The sequence below is a fragment of the Neolamprologus multifasciatus genome, chromosome 23 (genome assembly GCF_963576455.1).
Source record: "Neolamprologus multifasciatus chromosome 23, fNeoMul1.2, whole genome shotgun sequence".
Taxonomy (NCBI): Eukaryota; Metazoa; Chordata; class Actinopteri; order Cichliformes; family Cichlidae; genus Neolamprologus; species Neolamprologus multifasciatus.
The window spans coordinates 26761280-26782244 of record NC_140460.1 but is presented as its reverse complement, the minus strand read 5'-3'; the positions used below and the strand labels follow the sequence as shown (position 1 = coordinate 26782244).

General features: G+C 39.6%; 2 protein-coding genes across 11 annotated transcripts in view; both read left to right on the top strand.

Annotated features, from left to right (window-relative positions):
* Positions 1–100: 100 nt before the first annotated feature.
* cyp20a1 (cytochrome P450, family 20, subfamily A, polypeptide 1) lies at positions 101–9458 on the top strand. The gene is made up of 13 exons (XM_085150580.1): positions 101–1722; positions 2301–2350; positions 2532–2698; positions 2820–2965; positions 3060–3227; positions 3561–3639; positions 4228–4340; positions 4430–4484; positions 4689–4809; positions 4912–5023; positions 5348–5412; positions 6999–7088; positions 7236–9458. Exons 1-13 carry the CDS (start codon positions 1651–1653, stop codon positions 7387–7389), a joined length of 1392 nt encoding a protein of 463 aa, XP_085006706.1. The 5' UTR covers positions 101–1650; the 3' UTR covers positions 7390–9458.
* Positions 9459–10892: 1434 nt separating this feature from the next.
* Positions 10893–20965, top strand: part of LOC146491705 (abl interactor 2-like) — a 32138-nt gene continuing 22065 nt past the window's right edge. For 4 of the 10 annotated variants that reach the window (XM_085150571.1, XM_085150573.1, XM_085150572.1 and 1 more), the window contains exon 1: positions 10894–11073. In XM_085150571.1, the coding sequence (XP_085006697.1) occupies positions 10957–11073 (117 nt within the window). In that variant the 5' untranslated portion in view covers positions 10894–10956. Of the gene's footprint in view, positions 11074–20965 lie in introns of all 10 variants that reach the window. The other 6 variants (XM_085150577.1, XM_085150578.1, XM_085150575.1 and 3 more) reach the window with 4 other exon arrangements.

Genomic DNA, 20965 nt, shown 5'->3' with positions numbered 1-20965 from the left:
TTGTTTACAGTTGTTTCTCTACATGAAACCCATGAAAGAAAGCATTCACTGCATTCACTACACTGTTTTTCTGCTTGCCCAGGCTACTGAAGTACACTGAATGAGCTATGAAGAAATTTTATTTGAATTGAATTGATTTACATGGTCTAACTGCAAAAGCATTGCAACGTATCAAAAGTAAAAGTACTTATCATGCCAAGGAGTAGTTAATGGTGTTACTGCGCTGCACTGAAAGCTAATGAAATTAACCTGGAAGTGGAAATTCAGGCCAGTTGAAGTGCATTAACCAAAGGATGGCATAGCTGAGGTATAAACACAGAGATGAGTCAAAGCAAAAAAATCAAAAATCATCTGAGATCCTAAAAGGCTTCTAGAGAAGCTGAAGAGCAGCTGTGATGGAACTGAACTGAAAGGCAGCTAAATGTAATGCTGACCGCGGATTTTACACGTGACATCTGAGCTGAAGTGTCAATGTATCAGTTTTAATTTGAGCAGAATTCAAAGCGTTTTCTAAAAAAAACCAATTCTGAGTGAATTTGTGTCCAATTTTAGGTTATTAGTTTATGTCTGTGGACATGCGGTGTCTGGTCTTTTTTCCTGTGTGTCTTTGGCGTCATGTTGGGTCTTTTTATTGTAAACTTTGGTCTTTTTTGTGTCCCTCTGTAGTCATTTTGTGTCTCCAGTGTGACTGTAGTCCATGTTTATTTGCCTTATATCACCTTTCTGTCATTTGTATCACTTTGGTCATGTTTTGTCTCTGTTTTCTTGTAATTTTGTGTCTTATTTCATGTCTCTGTGGACATTTTGTGGCTGTTTAGTGTGTTGTTTTTATGTCTTTGTGCATGTTTTGCATCTCTTTGCTGTCACTTTGGTGTTTTTGTGCCCTTTTTAGTCATTTTTTCCATCTCGTTATGTTTTTGTTTCTCTTTATGTCATTTAATGTCTTTTTAATGTCCCTTTGTCATCATTTTGTGTCACTTTGTTGTCACTTTTCTTTTAGTTTTTCTTTTTAGTGATCCCTTTTGTAGTTGTTTTTTGTCCCTTTGGTGTCATTTGTGTCTCTTCTTGTCTTATCTTATGTCTTTCTGGTTATTTAGTGTCTCTGGTCTTGTTCCTTCTCCTTTTTATAGTTCTTTTATGTCCTTGCTCCTGTTTATGTGCTTATTTCTCATTTTTGTGTTTTTGAGTATATTTTTACTCATGTTGTATCTCTTTGTGTGATTTTATTTTTATTCTTTGTAGTTGTTTCTTATGCCTTTGCTCAGTGTGATTTTTTGTGTGTGTCTTTTTACATCATTATAAAATGACTTTATGGTCATTTTGTTTCCCTTTGAGTTGTTTTATGTCATTTTATGTATTTGTGATCATTTTGTGTCTCACTTGTCAACATTTCTGTTTCTTTGATCTTGTTTCGTGTCCCTTTGTCGTTGTTTTGTCTGTCTTTGCCCGTGTTTTGTGTCTCCTTGGTGTCATGCTTTTTCCTAAGATCCATTGGTTCGCTCTGCCTGCGATCCAGGCTGTATAATCGAACACAAATAACCGAGCAGTTGATGTTGACGTGGTAGTGATATATCTTGAGGGTTTTTGTGGAAACATTCAAATATACATGTATAAAAGTTAGCAGAAACTTTTAGATAACAGCGAGCAATCATGCTGGACTTTGCCATCTTTGCTGTTACGTTTGTCATCATCCTGGTGGGCGCTGTCCTTTATTTGTACCCGGTAAGTTCCTGCAAGTTTGGCGTTAGCTTGCTACATTAGCGGGCTGTTGCCCTCATCCCAGTGTCCTAACCAAAAAGCGCTTTTAAATGTTTTAGTTCTTGTTCACGAGTTGGAGCACATTATTCTGAACTATTTAAGAAATTTATTGAATAAGCAGTGTATTTTGCACATTTCGGCTCCCATTTAATACAATATTCATTGACCTAGTCCAGTGAAATCCAACTTCAAGAAGACGGAATGAGCGAAAACGAGATAAAATATTTTTTTTCCATTTTTATCAGTTTCCTTTATGTGTTTGTGTTACAAGCCGATTTGTTTCTAAACTCCAACTAATTTACTTCACATCCCTAAACAATATCATGTTCCATATGCGCATGCCTTTCAATAAGAAAGTGTTAAATTCGCGTATTTTTCAAAGAGGTTCTGAATGGGACCCGCTTTCTGACAGGCATAGCCATTATTTTAAATTATGTAAAGACTTAGTAGATATGTGGACACCACTGTGAGTAAAACCACTCATGTTTAATGACTTGTATTTGTGTTCAACAACAAAATCTCATTTCTAATCATATTTTCAGTCATCCAGAAGGGCCTCTGGTATCCCAGGTCTCAACCCCACAGATGAGAAGTAAGTTTTCATCTTTACCTTTATTTTTTCTGCTTCTGTTAACTCTTATTCAGTAACAGCATTTTGCAAAATATAGTACCTTGTGCATAATAATTAGCTCCTTAAGGGTCCTGTCATCCTGATAGCTTTTGTCAGTAAATATAAGCATATGTGCATCAATGTTCTATTTTCTGTTCTCCAGGGATGGAAACCTGCAGGATATCATCAACAGAGGCAGTCTGCATGAGTTCCTCGTCGGCCTGCATGATGAGTATGGCTCCGTAGCCTCGTTCTGGTTTGGTGGTCGCCCCGTGGTCAGCTTGGGCTCCGTGAACGAGCTTCAGCAACACATCAACCCCAACCACACCAGTAAGCAAACCAGTTTGGATCAGCAGCTTTTCTTACACTCAGGAATTTGTTGGGAAAAATATCTAATTGAAAAGAAGAACATCCTCATGCATAAATCTGCTGTTTCCTGCTTCCTTTTTAGCCGACTCATTTGAAACGATGCTGAAGTCGCTGCTGGGCTACAAGTCCGGGATGGGAGGTGGGGCCAGCGAGTCCATCATGAGAAAAAAAGTGTACGAAAGTGCCATCAACAGCACGCTGAAGAACAACTTCCCGCTTGTGCTCAAGGTTTCCAAAGCCAAGAAATAATTTTTCTAAAATAAATAAGAAAAGAACCAAAAACTTCCTCACACTTCCTGCTAACTGATATCTTGTTTCTTAGCTGGTGGATGAGCTGGTGAAAAAGTGGAAGTCATTCCCAGAGGGTCAGCACACGCCTCTGTGTGCCCACCTGCTGGGCCTGGCCATGAAGACGGTCACCCAACTGGCTCTGGGCGAGCGGTTCGGCGACGACACTGAGGTCCTTGCCTTCCGCAAGAACCACGATGCGGTGAGAAATTTTAGCACAAACCTCTATGCAGTAAGCTTTTGGCCTCTGGTACAGTCAGTTTCCTCTGATAGAGTTCACTTTGACAGAACTTTCTCTTGCTCTGAGTACTTAGACCAGAACATTATGCTAGAACATTTCAGAGGCCATTAAATGAAGCATGAGGTCCGACTTTGTCTGCTACGTTCACCGCTGGGGGACACAAAACTTTACTTTATTGGGATGCTAATCAAAAATGCACCATGCTAAAGTTCTGCAGGGAGTTTACGGCTCTGTAACTGATCATTGATTTTTATTATTTTTTTTATTTTTTGCTCTTCTGACTCACGCCTCCAGATCTGGTCAGAAATTGGAAAGGGCTACCTGGACGGCTCCCTGGAGAAGAGCTCCAGCAGGAAAGCGCACTATGAGAAGGGTGAGCGAAGGAGGCGTGTCAACGTGTGGGAGCGGCGTCTGGCTTTGTGTGGTGAAGCCAAATGGAAAGTCTGCAGAGGCTCCGATGTTATCTCTGTGTTAAGCCTCTTGACAGACAGACCGAGCACATTCACGGTTACCACCTTAATCAGCAGACAGGCTTTGTTTGGATAGGATCGATAGGGATTTACCTGCCAAGGACAGATGCTACTTTGGGTGCTGTCTGAAAGGGCTGCAAAGACTGCATTTAACGTGTAACCCCACAGACAGTGTCTGGCACTTGTTCATGTCACATGTACTGTCTTGATTAATATTTTTGCTAGAAAAATGGGAAATAGGTAACTCTGACTCCCAGTTCTCAAAAAGTGGCTCCCCAGGTGTGAGAATAATTTACCCTTTACCCTATTAGTGCAGACAGGGGAAGCTCACATTCAAGGTTTTGCTGATCCAGAGGTTTTTAAAGGGCCTGTCCAGCAGCTGTGGGACAAAATCTGTGAACTGTGCCGGGGTAGGATGTCAGATTTTGAGCCCTTGAATGTGGTCGGAGTCGCCACGGCTCTCATCTTGTTTTTTCCTCCTCGGTGGTCAGCTCTGTCAGAGATGGAGTCTATGCTGTTGTCAGTGGCGAAGGACAGGAAAGCCCAGAGGAAGCAGGCGGTGTTTGTGGACGCTCTGCTGCAGTCCAACTTCACAGAGCGACAGGTGAATGCTGATGAGCTTCTGCTTTACATCCTCAGCGCTTTCACAGAGGTAAGAAAAAAAAACGCTGAAATCTGGATTGTTTGTTTCAGATCATGGAGGACTGCATGGTGTTCACTTTGGCTGGATGTGTCATCGCTGCAAACTGTAAGTGGCCTGAATGAGGATGTGAAGCCTCCCAGACACAATTTTTATAAGCACAGTTTCCCAGAGTTGTCTGATGGACACTTCGCAATAATGTAATGAACTTTTAGCTCTAAAAGCAAACAAAAGCTAACTTTTATTTATCTTTTATTAGCAAAATGTTGTTTTATTCTGACTCTAAGATTACACACTGTGGTGTTTTGGCAGTGTGTATCTGGGCTCTTTGCTTCCTGTCCAATTCAGAGGAAGTGCAGGACAAGTTGCACCAGGAGCTGCAGGACGTATTGGGTTCTGATCCGGTTTCCCTCGACAAGATTCCTCAGCTCAGGTAAGACTTTTGGACTTTTCCATATTTAGGCGTTCTTGAGTCGTCCTTCACGCACGGTGCAGTCAATAACGTTGATGCGATCACATTTCCGTCCTCGCGTAGATACTGCCAACAGGTCCTGAACGAGACGGTGAGGACTGCCAAGCTCACCCCCGTCGCGGCTCGGCTTCAGGAAGTTGAGGGCAAAGTCGATCAGCACGTCATCCCCAAAGAGGTATCCGGTTTCCCGCCGTCTGCGGCTCTCAGCCAGATTATTTCAGCTGCACAAACACAGTGTTTGCTGTGTTAATGGTAAATAAGAACAGATAGAAACATTAAATAGCGTAAGAAACATAAACCGAGGATTTTATTTATTTATTTATTTTTTTAGATGCAACTTTTGAATGTTTATTTAAAGTCAAGCGAGTGATATTCCTGTTTTGTTTTATTTTTCTTCCTTCCCTATTAAAGTGTGTTATTCCCTCAGTTTTCCCAGCTGAGGTTAAAATACAGCAGTTTTGTTACACGTAAACACTGTTGTTGTTGTTGTTACTTTCAGACGTTGGTGATTTATGCCTTAGGAGTGGTTCTGCAAGATGAGGAAACCTGGAGCAGCCCTTACAGGTTTGACATTTTGGCTTTGACATGTTCTTCAGCCAGTTTAAAAATGGCTGCCAGTTCAAATCCCACTCATTCAATATCTGCAATACAAAGAAAACTGTACTGGGTCACTAAATTATCACTCTATAAAACAGGATCTGTAACGCTCATTCCCAGTACTTTATTTATATTCTGGGACTAGTATGGTATCTCTTACTAGACTAAGAGGTACCATGCTGTGCAAAAGTCCCTCATTTCTTTATATCTTGTTTCCAAGCAGCCAGTCTTACTTGTAATCTTTTTTAAGTGCTCTTAAGCAGTAGTTCTCCAGGCTTTCTTAAAGTGTTTCAAATCTTTCTTTGGACACTGTCTGCTTTTACACTCATTTTCAGTCCAGTCCTTGTACCTGTGGAATGAACCATCTTCAGTGGAAGTGTGTGTGTGTGTGTGTGTTGTTAAAACCTTAAAAAGGCATCTAACTCAACTATGAACCAGTGTCGTTTCTACACATAACAGGGAACTTGGAAAAGATTTTAAATCTGATCTTTGTCTTTAACAGACATAAAATAGCATTTTTCCAGAGCTATTAGCTGAAAGGTTGACACATCTCAGCGTGTTGTGCAGCATGTCCTTAAAAATGTTGAGGGAACTGAACAAGTTCAGGACAAAAAGATGCTAAGAGATGCATCTTAACCTTCAGCTTATCTGTCACTGTTCATGGAAGTCTCATCAGAAATGGTCTCAGTGGATGGATTGCTGTGAAGAAGCCATTCTTACTGAAGGGAATCAGGGGGAAAAGGTTGATTTATAAAAATTACACAAGAACTGGACTGAAAATCAGTGACAACATATCTGATCTTGTTAAAAGTAACGATTATAAACAAAGAAAAGTGCAGTCAGATTTTGATCCACCACGCAATACCATCTGGAAAGCATCTGATTGGCAGACGCTTTTTTTCATTTTTCAGCTTAACAATGATCCCAAACACACTGCCAATGCAGTAAAATCATAGCTGGATAGAAAAACACACAGTAGAATCAGTCATGGATTGGCCTCCCCAGAGTCTGGACCTCATCATTACTGAGGCAAACTTCCCAGAGGCTCAAATATGGATTTGGTGAGCTTGAAACTTTTGTTGTAGCTTCACCAGGGGTCAACATTTAGTTAATGGATTAGGACAAAATTTTACAGGAAGAGCTCAAATAATTTAGTTGATCATCAACACATCTATTTAATTTGTCCTCTATTTCATAAGTAACTTCAAAACTAATGGCATTTTGTCATCAGCCTTAGCTGTTATTTGTGGTGGTGGTGGTGGGGGGGGGGGTTTGAAGTTCATTCTAACCGGTGGGTGGAAATAAAACCTGCTAGCATTACCGTGTAGAGCTCGCTGGATTATCAGGTGTTTCCTGTTAAGTCTACAGGTGCACAGGTGCAGTTATCACCGGGCATTCATCTGCCTTCACCAGGTAACATAAACCTGCAGCCATCAAATAAACTGTAGTTAAAATAATGTGACAGCTTCACAGTGAAGGGCTTTTTTTTCTTCCAAGTTAAAGTTGTAATATGTCTGTTTACTGGCTTGGTGAATACTTCAATCCTCCCTCAGGTTTGACCCAGATCGATTCGAGGAAGAATCGGCCAGGAAGAGCTTCTGTCTGCTCGGATTCTCAGGGAATCAGACGTGTCCAGAGCTCAGGTAAGAGGAAATTATCCACACTCTGTCACTCAGACTGCTAATAGTGAAAGCAGCCTTTATTAGACCAGCTTTGGGAAGTTTTGATAACTATTTGAAGCTCTTCTACACCTGGATGTCCTGCATCAGTCATTATTTGGTCTCCGTTAGGTTTGCCTACACTGTGGCTACGGTCGTCCTCAGCACGTTGGTGCGGCAGCTGAAGCTCCACCGACTGAAGGGGCAAGTGGCCGAGATCCGATCCGAGCTGGTATCCGCACCGAAGGACGAAACCTGGATCACCGTCAGCAGAAGAAGCAGCTAAAACAAAGATTTAGAGAAAACGATGAAGAGCAAAGAGCAACACATTTAACATCACTGAATGAAATTACCAGCAGAGTATTCCCTGTTAGACATCATCGTAGTTTCCCATCATGATGCCAGTAGTTTGGACTGACACTCTTAATTTGTAGGATTTTAAAGGCTGTTTCACCCACTTTGTACCACCACTGAGGCCTTAAGCATGACATTAGCTTTTTCCGCTCAGAGGTTTAGTTTGTCGAACGCTTCCTGTCTCTTCAGGGAGGGAGGCTCGACGAGTAAAGCTCTGTGACGTCGAGAAAAATGACTTGCGCTGCTAAAACTTTCTGTATTTTCAGAACAGCTGGTTAGAGTCAGAGTCAGGGGGCTTGTTTGTGTCTCTGAAAATGAACCAAGCTGCATTTACACTTCATTCCTTTTTTTAAAAAAATTTTTTTTACATCCCGTATATTAAAAAATGGATGAAGATTTTGAGCTTGTGTCACTTCTGGTCTTTTATCTCTGTTGCTAGTTGCTAGTCCCCCCAGTTCTGGTGGTCTCTGGTGAATGCCAGTCTCTGGATCTAGTCCCCCCCCCAGTAAATCTCCCTAATGCAGATTATCTTCAGGTTCTTAAAGTTTAACACCATATAATGTCTCAAAAAGGTCTGATTTTTAAAGGTGACCACCAGCCTGGTGTTGGGCACGTTTTAAATGAGTCTGAGTCCATTATCGTTGGTGCAGTACGATGCTTGGGTGATGAAGGGTTAAAAGCTGCAAAAACTGGGGGGGGGGGGTTAGGTTTCTAAATGAATTAAGGACAAGCATGATTATATTTGCAGATATTTTTTAAATCTGCAATTTCAAAACACATATTTACCACAGCAGACAGGCCATTGCTTTCTCCTGACACCTCTTGACCAATGTTCCCTCTAAGCTGCGCACGTGCGCAATTGCGCACTGCTGGCACGGTCTCTGCGCACAGAAAATCTGCGTTGCGCAGAAAAAAAAATCTAACCTGAATTGAAATTAAAATTAATACTTTAACAATTCTGTTTTGCAGTGTTAGTCAGTAAGTGACTGGCTGCTCCCGTATGGGATTAGAACGATGCCACCTTATCCCATAGTCCAGCCATTGATGCGATTCACGTTCGTATATACGCAGCCAATCGACGTCGTTGACAGGCTATGACAGCGTCCTTATGTGCCGACACCGGTGTTTTAGCTAGCAAAGCAGCGTGGCTGATGTGGAGTGAAGCCATTGGAGATGTGAGCAGGACAGACGGAACAATTGATGGAAAAAGTGTGGACTTTATACCAGTTTTTAAATTGTGTTGATCGGCCACGTAAAACCAGAGTTATGATAAAAATATCTGCAATGTTTGGTTTTCTTCCTGAATACTATCGTTGTTTATATGGTAAAAACGGCGTTTTATAAGAAAAAAGGCTCGAAAGCACTCTCCGCCTGTGACCAAAAACAAAAAACCCCGCTCCCCCTTTCCTATTCGTCCAAAAAAGTACCATGTCGACCAATCAAAAAATTATATGGCAACATGGCATCTAGTTGTTAAGAAACGGGGGGAAGTTTAGGAGTGACGGCGGTGTTTTGAGATGTGAGAGATTTGCGATGTTTAGCGCAAATCTTGTGTAGTTAGTGTGTAGTGTAGTCAATAGTTGTGTTGTGTGCGTCAGAACAATGAGGCGACTGCTGAATGTTACAGGTGTTACAGGAGTGATACATCTGCTGCTGTCAGGCCTGCAGGTATCAGGCTGTTGTTCTCCTTTATCTTATAGTGGACAGAAATTATTTTTTGGAGTGGCACAAATAATTTGTGTGGCATCAAATTTGATGCAGAACAGCTGATTGTTCTGTAAATAGTTTGAAATGTTTATTTAAAAATGCATTGGCTGCATTTAAAAACAAATAGCTGCAAAAAAACTTTGTTGTTTGTCAAACTGAGTTTGAAGAAGTATATATAATTCGTTGCCCAGCATTGGTCATTATTTACTGTATTTTGCAGACAGGGAGTTACAGGACTCTCTCCCAGACCACAGACTCATAATACAAGTCAGAACTTTATAAAAAGAAAAGAAAGAAAGTTGTGTTTTCAAACTTGAAGTTCAAGTTATTTTTACTTCCAATAGTCTTAACCTATTACACAGGTCAATAACTAGATTTTTTTACATTTTCACTGTAAATTGGCTAAAGTAGTTAATTAAAGGTAGTCTAACATAAATGTAAATGCTGTAATTTGATTTGATTTTAATAAACCATGTTACTTGGATGGATTTGATGCTGGCGTGACCACAGTGCACACGTCTGCTGTTGCTCACAGTGGTCCAAGGGACCGCTCAGGGAGTTTGTGTGTTCACTCAGACACATGAAAAATTAGAGGGAACAATGCTCTTGACTGATTTTTCTCTTTATTGTTCTTGCCTCTGCTGGAAACAAAACAAGTGAAGACTTGTTTTTTAAAGAAATACAGAACAAGTCTTCATAATCCTTCACAGATATGTGTCTCCAAACCATCACGCTGCGTGATGCCGTAGGCAGGCATCTCCAAACTTTTGCACATCTGAACCTGCCGACACACCAGGGGTGGAGCTGCTAGGTTCTGGTGGTCTCTGGTGAAAGTCAGTCGAGCTGCAAAGCACTGGGCTTTGAACACAGATCCTTGTAAAGGATGTCGGGCCCTCGGGCCACCCTCATGGAGTCTGTTTCTGTTTCTCTAGTTTGGAAAGAAACATGCGCATGAGCATCTTCTGGGTTGATGAGCCTTTCTAGCATCATGGTATCTTGTCCACATCCTCGAGACTGTGTTTGGCAGACATTGCCTCATGCTACCAGGAAAAATCTGAACTAGAGAAAAAAAAAGTCTGACCACAACCTACTAAACCTTTTGTGGGGGTTGTCTTCTTGTTGCCTCTCCAGTTGGAAACACTGATATCCCTGAAGATCCACCAACTTGTGATGATCGAGTGCTAAGCAGTGTGTATTTCCAGCCCACATGTGCAAGACATTTTAAATTAAATTGGGCCTGAAATGTATAATTAATCAATAATAGTTGTTATTTTGTTTATTGGATCAACAGGTTGGTGTATAAGAGACCAGAAAATAGTAAAAGCATCTCGGCTTTCTACAGGGGGAAGGAGGCGCTTTTAGCTCCAGAAAGTTAATTGAGTGATTGTTGCAGCTTTGAGTTAAATGTTATGAGAGCTTTACAGAAGGGGAAGCAAAATCCTATTTTCTTCCCCTACTCCAGGCTGGCTTCACAGTAACTAAAGCCTTAAAGAGTAATAAAAAATGAGTCCAGGAAATGTATTACAGGTTTTTATTTAGTATAGTAGGTAATATATAGTTATGAAATGTTTTATTCCCTGGGTTAAATATTTCTGAATTGAAAACTAATTTTAAAAAAAGACAGAAAGAAAGAAAGAGAAATAAATAACCTCTGAAGCACTCAGCGGTGGGAGTGTGCTGTGATGCCGCTCTGTTATTAATTTTGGGAAGCCCGGCTGTGGGGAGAGCCCTGCGGTACCGCGGGCGGCCACGGGGGCGCTAGAGAGCGCACCTCTCCGCTAAAGATGTGAAAATGGCGGAGCTACAAATGCTTCTGGAAGAGGAGATTCCAGCGGGACGAAGCGCGCTGCTGGACAGCTTCACTAATTTGGAAAGAGTCGCGGAGTACTGCGAGAGCAACTATGTCCAGGTAGGCTGACACAACCGTGGAGGGGAAGAAGGTGTAGTTTGTTTCTTTTTTTTTCTCAATGGAGCGAAGTGGTGCTAGGCTAACTGATGCTAGCGCTGCCGATGCGGTGCAGCCGTGCTGTCAGCTAGCCTCGGCTAGCGCAGCAACAACCTGCTGCCGATGCGTTTTTTGTTTGTTTGTTTTTTTAAAATAAGATAACAAACTCATAATGTGGCATTTCCCCACCCGATTCATGCCGCTATTTGTTTGCCTCTGTATAACGATGTGTGTGAGCTGTGCATCCCACCGTGGTGGGTTAGCCGGGTAGCTCGTTAGCTTGCTGCTCGTCATCACCCCTCAAACCACCGAGCAGGCACCGTGAAAATCGATTTCTGTGCTCCGTGCGGGGATCAATCACTGCCAGCCAGCTGATCAGGCTCCGGCCTCAGATGTGGGACGCGATATCAAGGCAGATTAACCTCTGATAGGCTGTGACAGGAGACAACCCGCCGTGACAGCGTTACAAACAACTGATTTATGATGCTGTTGATGTAGCAGCCACACTTAAAACCCTTTAAAATGCTCAGCCTGAAGCCATTCATGTGTACCTCCGTGCAGGAGAGGGGAGGGGGTGATGTGGATACATTTCTGCCTGTGTGTGAGTGCAGCCATTCAGATGCTTTGAAATTCTGCAGGTGTGATCTCATCTCATTTCGGCATCTCCACTCATCACACACTCGCAGGCCAGCTTTCAGTAGGTGAGAAATCAGGGAATAAGCTAGGACACAAGGTGTGATGCTTAAATCTGACATCCCTGATGAGCTGGGCTGATCAGGTCTGACAAGTTGCCCTGGAAAGAAGAAGGAGGAGGAGGAGAGAGGTGGTGGATGTTGGCAGCTTGCTGTCTGGCAGGTTGCCCTGTGAGGTTTTCCCAGCTGCTGTCAGATGGATGTTATCACTTATAGATCAGCTGGACAGAAGCAGGAAGCATCAGGAGAATGTTTAGTGTGATGCTTCACCTCTTATGTTTTCATATTTTCTGTCCTTTTCTGTTTCACTTTAAAGCAGACTTCTTACAGCATTAGTCATTGAGGAATTTAAACCTGCTAACTAATATTTCGGGTTGTCATTCACATGATGCCACAGGTGTGTTTGCTGGAACTCCACGCCCAGGAGTTGTTTGCAGTCAAGGGATGTTTCACTAACAAAACCAACCCCTAGTGTGTGAAGTGTTTGTATTCACAGACTTCAAATTCAGTATTATGTTGTTGTTGTTTTTTTTATAAAGGACACAGTGTTGGTTGTCACTCATGCTTGATGCACTGATCTGGTCCGGTGCTCTGAAATGACCATATTTAGTGGATAATTGAGTGTTTCCTCTATTTATCAGTTACTTTCTCTCAGACTCTTTCGACTTTTTAATTCATGGAGTGATCGTTAATCACAAAAGTCACTTTTTTTTCTTTCTTTTTTTCCGTGCACTGTTGGCAAACACTGTGCCGTCAAAAGAGCATGAATTCTGTTTGGTTTACCAGCCGGCAAAAAAAGAACCGCGTCCGTGCTGGTCCTACGCCTGCTTGCCTACCTACCTGTCTGACCCGAGGCATTTATAGCCTAACTACATTCTTACAAAACCCACAAACCAAAGGGGCGACAACTGAAATAATGAGCAAAATATTTTCACAATTTTCTTTGGTGGGGAGCAAAAGTAGTCCTGCAAATGTTTTCAGGATCACTACGTCTGTCTTATCTTTGACGGCTGATTCAGACTTTTGCGGTGAAGGATTGTGGAGCCTATAACACAACCTACCCAAGTTGCTGAGGTCATTGCCGTTATGTGTGGTCATGTCCCGGTGCTTTACATGTGGTGACAACCGTGATAGAAACCAATAAAATCCTCTTTGTTCTGGCCATGTTTATCCCTCACGTCTGTTCTGATGGTTTGAGGAATCTCTTACATTGACATGTAATTCGTAATCCTTATACTGAGGCGATGATTGTTACTTTTCTGGTGTGTGTGTGGACTCGGTTGTTAGTTTTAAGCCATTTTGGATATGTTGTGATGTTTATTTTTGTTAATTGTGGTTCCCATTAGAGTCAAAAAGATGAGGATAGAGTGCTACTTTGTGGTCGACAACTTTCTTACTGTATGAGCCGGTCGTTGGTTTCTCAGCCGAATCTGCCACTCATCATTTCAAAAAACCACAATGTTCAGCTCAAGAAGGTAAAATCGGACTTCTTTCACCAAACATACAGTCTGTGGTTTGATGTTGTCAAGACAACGTGATGAAACATTGTTCAGAGGAATTATTAAGCTTTGGGACACTTTTGGGTGTTTGAAGCAGAGATCCAGTTAGATATTGACAGGAAGCTGTTCGGTCACTGTATTCGCTCTGAAATGACTATGCAGAGTTGTGGTATATTTGTAATGTGCTACCTTTACTTGGTGCCAGAGCTCATTATGATATATTGTTTTCAAGAGGCCCAAAATGTGCTTTCTAACAGCTGTGGTAGTATTTGGCTGAATGTTTGCCATACTGTTTGTTCAGAGGCTTGTTTTACTGGTCCAACTCGTGTAGAGAGCAGTGCTGCTGCTGCTTTTTTTGTTACGTGGTGGCTTGAAAGCAGCCTTGTCCAAACGTTACTGCTACCCTTGAGCCAGTACAAATGAGGGGACATGTGTTTTTTAGGGCAAATAATTGTTTTAATTAGCGTTTTTCTGACTTAACCCTCTGGATTCCATCAAAATCACTACCCTCTCAGCTTGTTTGTGGCCAAAAATGGCCACCCCTTGTTTACGTTTACAAAATGCTATAAAATTCATATATATTAAGAAAAATTCCCACTTTTTTTTACATGATTTTTTAGATTAGTACCAGTGCTGTTCATGAAAATCAAAATTTCATTCAAATTCATAATTTAACCCTTTAAATACCAGTTAGATCACATAATCCTAGGAACTCATAAATGGAAAAAATCACAAAACCCCAATTTTTTCCAAATAAAACATGCCATCTGATTTACTTTCTAACCATGATGGAGGTTAGATGTATAACAATAATTAAAAGTATCAATGACTTTTATACATCTTTGTTTTTTTGTGCAGTGACAGAAAAACATAAAAACTTCCTCTCAGCTTGTTTGTGGCCAAAAATGGCCACCCCTTGTTTACGTTTACAAAATGCTATAAAATTCATATATATTAAGAAAAATTCCCACTTTTTTTTACATGATTTTTTAGATTAGTACCAGTGCTGTTCATGAAAATCAAAATTTCATTCAAATTCATAATTTTAACCCTTTAAATACCAGTTAGATCACATAATCCTAGGAACTCATAAATGGAAAAAATCACAAAACCCCAATTTTTTTCCAAATAAAACATGCCATCTGATTTACTTTCTAACCATGATGGAGGTTAGATGTATAACAATAATTAAAAGTATCAATGACTTTTATACATCTTTGTTTTTTTGTGCAGTGACAGAAAAACATAAAAACTTCCTCTCAGCTTGTTTGTGGCCAAAAATGGCCACCCCTTGTTTATGTCTACAAAATGCTATAAAATTCATATATATTAAGAAAAATTCCCACTTTTTTTGACATGATTTTTTAGATTAGTACCAGTGCTGTTCATGAAAATCAAAATTTCATTCAAATTCATAATTTTAACCCTTTAAATACCAGTTAGATCACATAATCCTAGGAACTCATAAATGGAAAAAATCACAAAACCCCAATTTTTTTCCAAATAAAACATGCCATCTGATTTACTTTCTAACCATGATGGAGGTTAGATGTATAACAATAATTAAAAGTATCAATGACTTTTATACATCTTTGTTTTTTTGTGCAGTGACAGAAAAACATAAAAACTTCCTCTCAGCTTGTTTGTGGCCAAAAATGGCCACCCCTTGTTTACGTTTACAAAATGCTATAAAATTCATATATATTAAGAAAAATTCCCACTTTTTTTGACATGATTTTTTAGATTAGTACCAGTGCTGTTCATGAAAATCAAATTTCATTCAAATTCATAATTTTAACCCTTTAAATACCAGTTAGATCACATAATCCTAGGAACTCATAAATGGAAAAAATCACAAAACCCCAATTTTTTTCCAAATAAAACATGCCATCTGATTTACTTTCTAACCATGATGGAGGTTAGATGTATAACAATAATTAAAAGTATCAATGACTTTTATACATCTTTGTTTTTTTGTGCAGTGACAGAAAAACATAAAAACTTCCAAAAATGGCCACCCCCTGTTTACATTTACAAAATGCTATAAAATTCATATATATTAAGAAAAATTTCCACTTTTTTTGACATGATTTTTTTAGATTAGTATCAGCGCTGTTCATCAAGACCAAAATTTAATTCAAATCCAGACTTTTAACCCTTTAAATCACAGTTAAATTACATAATTTTAATGATTTACAAAGGGATAAAAGCATAAAATCCCCATTTTTTTTCTAAATAATACATGCAAACTGATTTATTTTCTAACCATGATGGAGGTTAGATGCATAGCAATAATTAAAAGTATCAATGAGTTTTATGTATCTTTGGTTTTTTGTGCAGTGACAGAAAAACAAAAAAAATCCCTCTCATTTTGTTCGTGGCCAAAAATGACCACCCATGTTTACGTTTTCAAAATACTATAAAATTCATATATATTAAAACATTTTTCTACTTTCATTGACTTGATTTTTTAGATTAGTATCAGTGCTGTTCATCAAGACAAAAAATTTAATTCAAATCCAGACTTTTAACCCTTTAAATACCAGTTAAATTACATAATTTTAATGATTTACAAAGGGATAAAGGGATAAAGGGATAAAAGCATAAAATCCCCATTTTTTTTCTAAATAATACATGCAAACTGATTTATTTTCTAACCATGATGGAGGTTAGATGCATAGCAATAATTAAAAGTATCAATGAGTTTTATGTATCTTTGGTTTTTTGTGCTGTGACAGAAAAACAAAAAACCCTCTCATTTTGTTCGTGGCCAAAAATGGCCACCCATGTTTACGTTTTCAAAATACTATAAAATTCATATATATTAAAACATTTTTCTACTTTCATTGACTTGATGTTTTAGATTAGTATCAGCGCTGTTCATCAAGACCAAAATTTAATTCAAATCCAGACTTTTAACCCTTTAAATACCAGTTAAATTACATAATTTTAATGATTTACAAAGGGATAAAGGGATAAAGGGATAAAAGCATAAAATCCCCATTTTTTTTCTAAATAATACATGCAAACTGATTTATTTTCTAACCATGATGGAGGTTAGATGCATAGCAATAATTAAAAGTATCAATGAGTTTTATGTATCTTTGGTTTTTTGTGCAGTGACAGAAAAACAAAACAAATCCCTCTCATTTTGTTCGTGGCCAAAAATGACCACCCATGTTTACGTTTTCAAAATACTATAAAATTCATATATATTAAAACATTTTTCTACTTTCATTGACTTGATTTTTTAAATTAGCACCAGTCCTAGTCATGAAAACCAAAATATAATTAAAATTTAGATATTATACGCTTTGAACTGGGTGTGGTTCCCAATCAGCCAGAGTTCACACCCAGTTTCACACCTTGGCTCAGGCGATTAGAGGATCATCAGGGGGTCCCTTTGTCCCTCTTGGGGGGGGGGACACTCCCACCTTCTTGCCATATTGCCAGAATAAATGGTCTGGAAGCTGTTAGGTTTACTTACAGCAGTAGCAACGTCTGCACCTGCATAAACTCCAGGACACGTTTACAAACAGTGTTTGTTGTTGTTTGCGCTGCAGCTGCAGGTTTGAACTGTGCAAAATGTCCTGTGATTGGGGTTTTTTTTGTTTTTGTTTTTGTTTCTAGAGTTAATATTTTGGGTATGGTCTCTTTTTATGAAAAATACAAGAGTAAAAGTGCTTTTCACATGTGCTTCAAAGCTAAGTTTGACTGGGAACCTCAAAGCTCAATATCCTGCATCCACAGGAATTCACTGCAGCCTATGTAATGTTTGATGCGTCATTATTTATTCCAGTCTATCTTGCAAATACATGTTTGTGCTGCAATGTCATGCACAAACACAAACTATCAGATCCTTAAGATCAAACCTATGTCAAAATTGTTTCATTATATTGGTCCATTGGAATGTGGTAACCCATCAAACGCCCCTAGTGGAAACCAAGAATATTACATGAAATTGCTTGCTTGGCACAAAATGGGCCAAGGATGTCATTTGGTGAAAAACATTAAAAACTACAATTTTCATGTGTTGAGTTTAGAATGAAAGCAATTTTACCTAAATCGAATGATATAGTACTGCCAGTAACAAGGAATCAAAAAAGGTGGTTATAATGGGTTTCAATTGGCCAAAAATGGCCACAATCAGTAAAATGGGAACAATTTGGTGTATAGTGAATATTATTGACATTATTAAGGAGCTGATGTTGAAAAATAAAAAATTTTAATAAAATACACACCTTTGGAAAGTTTCATTCCATTTGCATTAACAGAACAAAAATGGTTGAAAACCGAAAAGTGAAGTGGCCAAAAATGGCCAGATAGAAACCAGAGGGTTAAAATGGGTTGAATGGTTTAGTAATGGAGTAATATCCATCCTCTCTTACCGGATACATATCACTGGATTAAATCCGTCTCTCCTGTGCCAGCAGGTGCTCTCGTGACTTTTACCACATAACCTGCTTGTCCTCATTCTATAGCAGCGCTGCGTCCTCCGCTCTCCTGTAAATGATGTCATTTGTTTGCAGGCCGTGCCAGATGCTTAAACTAGTTGGATTAGGTGTGTGTGTGTGTGTGTGTGTGTGTGTGTGATTGTTTAAAATTTAAAAAGTGTGCTGCATGTTTCACATGAAAGGGAATAGACTGATTACTACAGAGGGTGCTGCTCATTGAAGTCGTCGGGACTCCCCGGATTGTTGCTTGATGCTGCCTCTCAGTTTTTTGTTTTGTTTTTTCTTCCCAATCTTATGTCAGTTTAGCCCAGATATCCTTTCATTCTGATTCGATGTGTTTGTACATAGGTTTCCTGTCAAAACTAACAAATAAATAAATAATATAGAAGAGAAGGAAAGATGTGGGCTTTCCCATTATCCTGGCATCACAGCCCTGGATTTTGGGGAGTTAACAGCACAGCTTAAATTTGAATTTTAAAGTAAAATCAATAAGTCAATATCCAATCACAGCCTAAAGGCTGCTGCAAACAATGCAGGTAATCTGCTGCTGTCTCTCACACACAGGAAACTCTAATGAGCAGTTTTGTCACCACTAATTTTTGTTGGTTACACTGCAGATTATGTGGAAACGGCGAGCTACAGCAATCAGACTTTTGCAGACCCTCAGATGACATTTTAATGAAGCTTGTTTTATCCAAGCTTAAATCTACAGCCTAACGATGGACTTTTTTAGAAGCAAGAACGATCAAGTTTGTTCTGCGTCTTTAAGAAAACACCTTGAAAATAACTCTTTATTAAAGTAGCTGCTTATGATTGAGGGAAAAAACAGAAAGGAGTAATCTGAATATTTTATTACTCTAAAATGCTCAGAAAAATTGGTTAAAAAGCCGTTAATCATTGCTAAAAGACTAACATTACTTGTTTAAATCTAAACAAAGGCAGTGCTTGATCACATAGACCAAATTAAAGCTGCAAATTGCCACATTTGAGAAGCAAAAATGTTTTTATTTTTTTTTGTGTCTGCTTTTTCTTTCATTCACACCATTATGTGCTGGCTTTGTGCTGCAGCTCGACCCCGCATGCTGCGCTCGGTGCAGTGTCACAGAGGATTAAGGAACACAGTTTCCCAGCAGAAACATTAGCCGATCCATCTGCCCTTTGATGTTCCTGTCGACGTGCCCACGCCGTGCCCACGGCCAATCGGCTGCCTCTGAACACTGCTTTCACGCCGGCTGCAGCTGTTTTACCTGCTACTCACTTCACTGCTGCTAAGCTCTTTTCTCTTGCTTCACTACAAATTTGCTGCTTGGTGCTGAAACCTTTTGCTCTCCATCCTGCTGACACTGACTGCATTCAGGCTCCATTTTTTGTGCACTGCTTTTTGTGTTGGGATGATATTTTCTTTAGCATTGAAGTAGCTCTAACCTCTTTAATGCCTTTTTGAAGTGCTCATGTGGGGATTTATCATTAGTGGGTCAGCACTGAGATAAATGGTAACTATGTGCTGGGTTCAACATAACCTGTAGCCCCATTAAATCATCCTTCATAAGGTGTGTTTGGATAATTACATGGAAAGGGGTTTTGTTTTTTACAAACCCATAGCTCAGCTAATTTGGAATCAAGTTCCAATGAAAGCCGTCTGTCTCTGTTCACCATCCTCTCCTTGTGCAGAAGGCTGTGTAGCCTCAAAGCTGAGGTGCAGGTTCTTCCTGAGGCTGTGAGGTTCGTGTTTGTAATCTCTTGTATGACAGTAAATGAATACTGAATAAGAAGGTCCTAGATTAATTTTCAGCCTGGGAACTTTCTTTTGAAGTGTGTGTGTTCTTTCTGTGCTTGTATCGTTCTCTTCTGATAGTCCGTTTTCCCCTCAAGGGCTAAATTATACACGTGAGGTTAAATGGTGATTTCAGCCACCAGTGGCTGTAGGCTAAAATGTGTGTATAGTATGGCTGGGCCATATCATACCGTTCACGGTAATACCGGTATAATGTTGGGCAACGATAAGAAAATGAAATATCACAATAGAATATGGGTAAAACACGCATGCGCAGTGCCTCTGTTTTCATACGCAAATGGCGGAAAAAGCAGGCGGCGACGCAGAATGAGAAAAGTGAAAGCGCATTGTTGAATGAAACAGATGAACCAGAATTGGTTTGTAAAAATGCTGCAACTTTAGTGGTGTGGAACTGGTTTAGCTTTCATCTGTCAGATACACAACAAAGCACTATTTTTGGTAGCGCATGCTAGCGGGCCGTCGTTATTACCGTGTTTTTTGGAAAATACGGCACACTTAAAATCAATCCTTTTGATTTTTCTGATCAACAGTGCCCCTTATAATCCCGTGTTCCTTATGTATGAATTCTGGTTGTGTTTACTGACCTCGAAACAATTTTATGTGGTACACTCGCTCGAAAATCTGTCAGATGTTTTAGTACGACTTTGCTAAGCTACGAAGCCACACCGCTTGATGGATTGTCGGAGCATTACAGCTATCGTAGGCAGGAGCCTTGCGGAGTGATACGTACTGTGCTTCAACATAATATTACCGTATTGTGTGTGTATAACCTCTTAAGTTTTGTGGATATTATACATGGTTATGCTGAGGCTATGTCGGCCAATTTCCACTGGAAATGCCTTTTGGTTAAACTGTCAGCAAGGAGTTTGCATTTGCACTGTTAAATCTTTATATAACTTATAAATCTGCTTGTTTAAGTGAAAATACATTTTTTTTTTTTTTGCTCTAATAAAGTTGTGGAGTTGTAAAGTATTTTGTCTCGTGTCAATTATATCGTCAGTTATATCGTTATTAGGGCTGGGTATCGTCACTGATTTCTAGAATCGATTCAATTCCGATTCACAGGGTCCCGAATCGATTCGATCCACGATTCGATTTAATTCGATTCGATTTAATTCGATTCGATTTAATTCGATTCGATTTAATTCGATTCGATTCACTTTGATTTGAATCTGGGAAATTTTGACAGTCAGAAATATTATAATTCAGATCAGTACATTTACATATTTTTGTATCTATAAAAAGGAAGCTGACACTTTCCGGACTTTATCAAAGGTGTGAGCATCACAGCAGAGGCCTTTGTGTCAAAGTAGCTGAAGATAAAACACAGAAAAACATGAAGGTGATTTTCCTGTTCTGGGATTTTATAAAAATTTTCTGCAGTAGATCAAAAACGAAAGAAAACCATTAATCAAC